The sequence below is a fragment of the Humulus lupulus genome, chromosome 4 (genome assembly GCF_963169125.1).
Source record: "Humulus lupulus chromosome 4, drHumLupu1.1, whole genome shotgun sequence".
NCBI classification, from domain to species: domain Eukaryota; kingdom Viridiplantae; phylum Streptophyta; class Magnoliopsida; order Rosales; family Cannabaceae; genus Humulus; species Humulus lupulus.
The window spans coordinates 179,662,894-179,670,156 of NC_084796.1; the positions used below are offsets into that span (position 1 = coordinate 179,662,894).

The following is a 7,263-nucleotide window of genomic DNA, read 5'->3' on the forward strand; positions in this document are numbered from 1 at the left end:
TCTTGTGCTTTTCTAACAACTTCAGGACTGAGAAGTTGCCTTTCTCCTACTTTGTCCCAATGCAACGATGATCAGCACCTTCTTCCATAAAGCAACTCATAAGGTGCCATGCTGATCGTTGACTAGTAGTTATTGTTGTAGGAGAACTCTATCAGCGATAAGTACTTATTCCATGATCCTCTGAAATCAAGTATACAAGCGTGTAGCATATCCTCTAAAATTTGAATCGTACGCTCGGACTGATCGTCTGTCTGAGGATGAAAAAATGTACTAAGACTTAACTTAGTACCTATTGCTCGCTGTAAACTTCCCCAAAATCTCGATGTAAACACCGATCCTCTATCAGACACTATTGTCTTGGGGATTCCATGCAACCGTACTATCTCTTGGACATAGATGTCTGCATATTGGTCCGCTGTGTATGAAGTCTTAACAGGCAGGAAATGAGCCGACTTGGTTAGTCTATCTATTACTACCCAAGCCAAATCATGCTGCTTACTTGTTCGTGGCAAACCTGTCACAAAGTCCATAGCTATATCGTCCCACTTCCATTATAGTACGCTAAGCGGTTGCAATAAGCCTGCATGCTGGTGATGTTCTGCTTTCACTTGTTGGCATACTAGACACTTAGACACAAATTCTGCTATGTCCTTCTTTATCCCTGGCCACCAATAGATTGCCTTGATGTCGTGAGTCATCTTCGTCGACCCTAGGTGGACTGAGTACGGGGTACTGTGCGCTTCTTCTAGAATCATCATCTTAATCCTTTGATTATTTGGCATGCATACCCGATCCTTATATCTCAATAATCCTTGAACCGATATTGAGAAATCTGTGGCCTTGCCTTCTCTGACTTCATCCATATGTGCCACTAGTGTGTCGTCATGCCCTTGCCCAATCCGTATATCTTCTAACAGATTTGACTGGATAGACAAATTAGCTAGCTTACTGACAACTATTTCTATTTTGGCACTGATCAGTTCCTGCTGTAGGTGCTTTTCTATTCCTGCTAGCGCTGCTAAACTTCCATAATTCTTCCTACACTACAACAATATTTAGTATATATTACATTAAAGAATAGCATATATTTAGAAGTGCTATTATTGGTGGGGGATTAAAAACACACGGAAGACATATTTTGGCGCCATATGAATAAAACTCAGGCGCCAAAATGAATTTTCTTTTGTTAGTCTCATCTGCCAAATTCCCTAAATCAAAGTTACCCGAAAGATTTCTCTCAGCCTCCATCTCTCACTCATGAAGACTCACTCCGTCCTCTCCGCCTCACGAAGTCTTCTCAACTCATCTCTGCCTCACGAAGACTCGCTCCAGAGTGGAGCTCTTTCTCCACCTCACGAAGTCACGCTCCAGAGTGTTGCCTCACAAGTTCTCTGCCTCACGCCCACTATCTTAGGTTCGTTTCTCTCATCCCTGATAATAAAAATTGTTGGCTAAATGTTGTAGTTGATTTGCTTAGTTTTGCTCGTATCCTTTTCTTTTTCATAGCTGTAGTTGATTTGATAAAAAACCCATCTTTGATAGAAACTAGATTGATATGCAATTTTAGATATTGTTATGTTCAATGTTCAAGAGAAACAACTATGAAGATTATAAGTCAAGAGATAAAAAAGATGTAGAGATCGAGTCATTTGAACTCGAACAACTTTTTTTATTTAATATACAATCACCTAAAATTTATTTATTCATTTTTAAATTCAATATAAAATTCCAGTGGATATAATGTCAATCTCTCCAACATCTCAATCTACCAAACGGAAGAGTGTGGGCTAACAAATTTCTCAATAAAAATATTATAATTATAATAATAACAATATGTATATACCACCATTTATAAACTTACAAAAACAATATCTAGACTCTACTAGTAAATATTATATCTAGACTTTATCAATATAGCTAATTAACGAGAATAATATTCTAAATATAGTCTCTATCCTAACTCAGTAAAAAGAATGAAATAAGGAGTTCATATAAGTATAACACCAAAGACACCACCTTAAGTGAGTATAAGTATTGAAATTTTTTTTTTGAAATCTAGACACAACTGTTATTAACAGTTGAGAACCATAAGAAACACAATCCCCATAGCAAGGTGAAAATAAACATGAGCTAAAACAGATAATATGTACATTTTTCCATCTTGTTTTTTCGAGTCCTTATTTACACATTTCAAATTTTCCATATTGATTTCCCTCAAAACAATCCAAATGTGTTCTCCCCGCTATAAGTCATGTAAAGAAAACCATCGTTATCCTTGTTTTCCTCATAAATAGCAGACATCATGGCAGCAGTAGGTGGCAAAATGTTTTTTACAAATATAAATATGGCCTTCTCAGCACTGAGCTTTATTCTCTTTCGAACCACATAAACAAACTGCCCAACAGTCAGGTCAGCCAGAACCAAATACTTCTTCTTGTCAATGTCTGGTATGTCACTTCTCTCTGCCTTCTCAACAATAACCAGAATTCTGTCTGGATATTTTTCCCTGATACGAGCAGCTTCAGCCTGCCTTCTCTCAAGGTGGTGCTCCAGCTTGAAGGAACTTTTGGCCATGGCGAAATTAAATTATCTCTCTTACTGGATCTCTCCCGTTCCCAATTCAGAATTCTAGTAGTGACACTAAAACAGAGAATCTAGGGATTGAGAGGATGAAATGAGAGAGAAACAGTCTCGCTCTCGCAGTAGCAGCTTTTCGAGTATATTTGTCTGTATAAGTATTGAAAACTTAACCACTAATAAAGAAACTTAAAGCCCAATCGATAGAGAGGACTCCTCAAAATTTATCAAATATTTCATATCTCAACTTAAAAGTCACATGTCTAAGGAAAAGAACTAAGTAAAACAAAGAAAATTGGGTTTCCTGCTTGGGCCACTAAGTTCTCGGATTGGACTGTTAGACTTAGTGCTGGGAAAAATGACAGCTTTAGTTTAACTCTGAATATGATTCTTGCTGCAGTGGTTTATAATATTTGGAGGAATAGGAATAGATGCATTTTTGATGGGTTTTCACTGTCAGCTTATTGTATAGCCAAAGAGATTATTACTTTAGTTAAATATAGATTGTATATGGTTCATAGCAGGAAAGATGTCCCTCATCTCAAGCTTTTCTTAAGAAAGCTTCAAATGTATGTAATGTGAGGGTGGGTTCTTGATTGGATTGTATTGGTTCTGTTTCGGCAGTTTGCCTTTGTGTATATGCTTGTTTGTTCAATGAAGTATTATTTCTTCTTGATAAAAAAAATAAAAAATAAAAGACTTTGTGGATTCCCTTTGATGACAAAATGCTTGGATGAAGTGGGAATTGAAACTTTGTTGCCTAATACAGTGAAAGACCATAAGAGCATTGATTGGAATCTATTGAGTGTTGAACTTGGATAGAACAGTAATAACTATCAAGAAACTGTATCAACTGTCAAGAAAATATATTAACAACTAAACAGTCTTGGCTTAACTGCTAAAACAGAATAAGAGCTTAACTAAAGGAGGTTATTATCCTGCCATACAAAATATAATGAAAATGCGCTAAACTAATTCTTTTATTTCTATTTTCCCTATCCTGCCCAAACATGTACATGCTTTATTGTGTGCTGCGGCGAGATAAGGAAGAAAACTTGTGTGTTGTTTGAATATTTTGAATTGATAATGATTGATGGTTGGTTAATAAATATGGCTGGAATGTTTTCTGATTTTCTGTTAGTTATTTGATGTATATCTAATAAACTTCAAAAATCATAGAAATTTGAAAGTAGAATCGAAACCCATGTGGGGAAATATATTAGAATAATTATAGAAATAGCTTCTTGCAATTCAAAAACTTGGGTAATAAAATGTAAAACATTTTTTAGTGCAAGGCCAGTACATAAATTTTTTTAGTTTGAATATATACATCAAAAACCAAATACAAAAGAAAGAGTAACATCCCATTAACAAAAGTACTATTTATGAGAAAATTCTCTGGATATTTTCCTGTTTAAAATTTATATATTAAGTGCAAGTCTTGTAGAATACCAAAAAAAGTAGTTCTAGCATATGAAAAACAAATGCATACATTGAAAATAAAGAAAAGAACTAAAGAAGTTCACATGTTCCTTTTTATTTTTTTTATGGAAAGTAAATAAAAGAACTAAAGAAATTAACATGTTACTTTGTACCATGGGACCTAACCTGTGACATGTTAAACTTATTTGATAAGGGCACTAAAACGGAAACCAATTGAAAGCACGAATGGAAGTGTAGAACAAGTAATCTGTAATAATAATTTACTCTTTCCCTGAGATATCTCATAGGAGAAAATGATGCAGAATTTTTTTATTTTATTTTTTTAAATATTAATCATATACTATTCTGGTGCTAATCTCCCAAATTCTACATATTGTAAATACATGGTCCATCACTGGGAATTTTTTTTAATCAGTTTACAAAGCTAAAACTCAGTTATAAAGTTGAATGATAATATGTTAATGTTAGTAATGCATCAAATGAAGCATCCTTACGACAATAATGTACAACATGGAATAAAATGCAAATAAGATGTCAAATTTATATAGTACCTAACAAAATATTGCATCGAAAACTCTATTAATTTGTCATTATCCCCCTTTCCCTGCAAGTGCTTTCTCTTTTCAATTTCAATTTGCAAAAGAGAAATTGTATCAATTATTGCACCAAGTCAACACTTTAAAATAAATGAAAACAGAAATGGTAAATGAAATTTGGATTTAAATACACACTGCTTCATCTTCCAAATGTAAAATCTTGTAATCAACAGATTTTGATGGATGAATTGGATCAATCAAGGCTTGATTGCGCCAGTAGCTGTCATCCTCCAGCAAACAGCCTAGATAATGTATGAAACACTCCCAATCTTCGGGGCTGTCAAATGAAAGAAACAAAATTATAGTTGAACAGATAAAAGGTTACATGTAAGTAAAGTCAATAAAAAACACGCATTAATAAGGCAATTGAATAATGTTGAGCTCCAGGCCAAAACAGAAAATATGTATTACACTAAATCGAAGTATAACATCTTATATATGTTTATTTCAGTTTTTTCTTTTCTCTTGGATAAGTATATCTTCTATGGTTAAATAATAGTGACAACAATCACTGAGCACTACCATAACAAATCAAAGCCAATGAATAATACTAACATATTCTTCTGCTGTAAAGTTTTTATTTTTTTTAAGGGCATGGTTGATATAACTTCAATGGATTGCTATAAAATAAAGTTAATGTTGAGGTTGTGGTGCCACTTAACTACATTGAAAAGAAATGGTGCTTCGAAACAAAACAAAATAGCCCAACTCAACATAATATAAAAACAACATTTAACTTTTATTAATTCTTTGATCATTGAACCGCCAAAAAATTCAACCCATAAAAAAAAGGTAAAAAACGAATTAGCACATAAGCACTTAATCATATCATCTCATGGCTCGACCATTTTACAATTGGTGCTTATAGTCACTTCAATCTTACAGTTAAGCATGATATATAATTGATGGGGGATGCCAATTTTAGAGTGAAACTGCCAATATGATATGATAACTCAGTTCAAAGTTTTATCTTCTACTATATAACCTAAATCTTTATTTTTTTAAGGTGTCATTTTAAAGAGATAGCTTTAAGGTGGTCTGTAACTTCAACAACAGTAGTCATCACAATTTAAAGCTGGTTTCCAAATGCATTTTTCAAATGAAACGTTAACAATAAAACACTTGGTTTATTCAAAAGAAAAAAAAAATACTTGGGATGTGTCTCCAGGTCTAGGTGTTGGGTTGCATGCGGTAACCCTAATAGAAACAATAAAACATAATATACATTTATAGTAGAAATTGAATATTGTAAAATTTGTCACTGGTAAACATTCAGGCTTGTCAAGTGACAACATCACAGCTTCAAACGTAAGAACTAACATTTCCTAATACATGCAACGCTTCAAAGATTCGATGAATTAATTTAAAAATTCTAAGCATATTTTGGAGGAAAAAAAATGTAATATGCTGATTATTTCTCTAACTTGTCAAGTGAGAGAAAGAGACAAGTTAGAGAGAGAATCCGAATAAGTCTGATTATTCTTGAAACAAGTCTTACAATGTTATTGTTAGGTCTTTACACAATCTTAACTCTGCAACTATCCTAATAATACAAAGATAAAACTCTTAATCCTAAAAACATGAAAGATTTAATGTAATATGCTTCATAAGATGTAATGTAATAACCAATATTCACGAGTTCATGAGTAGGTGACAAGCCAAAAACATCAAACAGTGCAAATCAATCTTCTAAAGTACCTGTATACGTAGTTTATCAACTTCAATCATTAAATATATATTTATATCAAATATATATATAAATATAAATATATATAATATTTCTTTGAGATGAGGATCGGAAATGCCAGAATTATCTCAAGTTTAGCAATAAGACTAAATAAACAGCTTAAATTCATTTCTGAACTCAAAATCAAGTAGTTTTAAAAATAAAATCATATGGTATATTTTGGTTGATACAATTTTTTATTTACCATTACATAGACTTATAAAAATTTTGCTTTTTGTTGGTTAGAATAGGACAACTAAGTTGGTGATCATGTTGGATAAAAATTGGCTACACTTCAATAGGTAATAAGAATTAGGGATTTAATTAGTGCTAGCTTAGTAAAATTAGTAACTTACTGTATTTGTTACTAATATATTATAAATATGAACTTGTCTTTGAATTGTAGAGCCTCGGATGAGTATAGAGAAGGCGCTAAGAATTTTGTAGAAATGTCAGAAAAGCTGGCTGGTTATCCAGAAAAGTTATTGTGTCCATGCAAATTTTGTTGAAACCTAAGTCACCAATGTATTAACATTTTGTATGAACACTTAGTCATTTATGGGATTGATCCAACATACAAAATCTGGTTTCATCATGGGGAAGAATTATCAAGAGATGATGATGTAGAGACAATGGAAACCTTTGATTCTTACAACTTGTTTAGGGCTACAAATATTGAAGGTTGTGATTTTGAAAGTCATCTAGAAGGTCATGATGACACTTTTATGGAAAAAATAGAAGAAGCAGACACTCCATTATATCCACAATGCACTAAATATACTAAGTTATCGTCAATTGTTGCATTATATAAGCTTAAAACTACCAATGGATGGTCTGACAAAAGTTTTGATGAATTGTGAAGACTTTTGAATGATATGTTTCCTTTAGATAATATGATCCCCAAGTCTATGTACAAGGTTT

General features: G+C 32.9%; 1 protein-coding gene across 1 annotated transcript; it reads right to left on the reverse strand.

The window, feature by feature from the left end:
- Window positions 1-2,199: 2,199 nt before the first annotated feature.
- Window positions 2,200-2,703, reverse strand: LOC133829301 (autophagy-related protein 8C-like). Its single transcript, XM_062259111.1, has one exon. It carries the CDS (start codon window positions 2,572-2,574, stop codon window positions 2,215-2,217), a length of 360 nt encoding a protein of 119 aa, XP_062115095.1. The 5' UTR covers window positions 2,575-2,703; the 3' UTR covers window positions 2,200-2,214.
- Window positions 2,704-7,263: the final 4,560 nt, after the last annotated feature.

Excerpts from the sequence above, each read along its gene's own strand:
- LOC133829301 (XM_062259111.1), bottom strand. The coding sequence starts at position 2,574 with ATGGCCAAAAGTTCCTTCAAGCTGGAGCACCACCTTGAGAGAAGGCAG.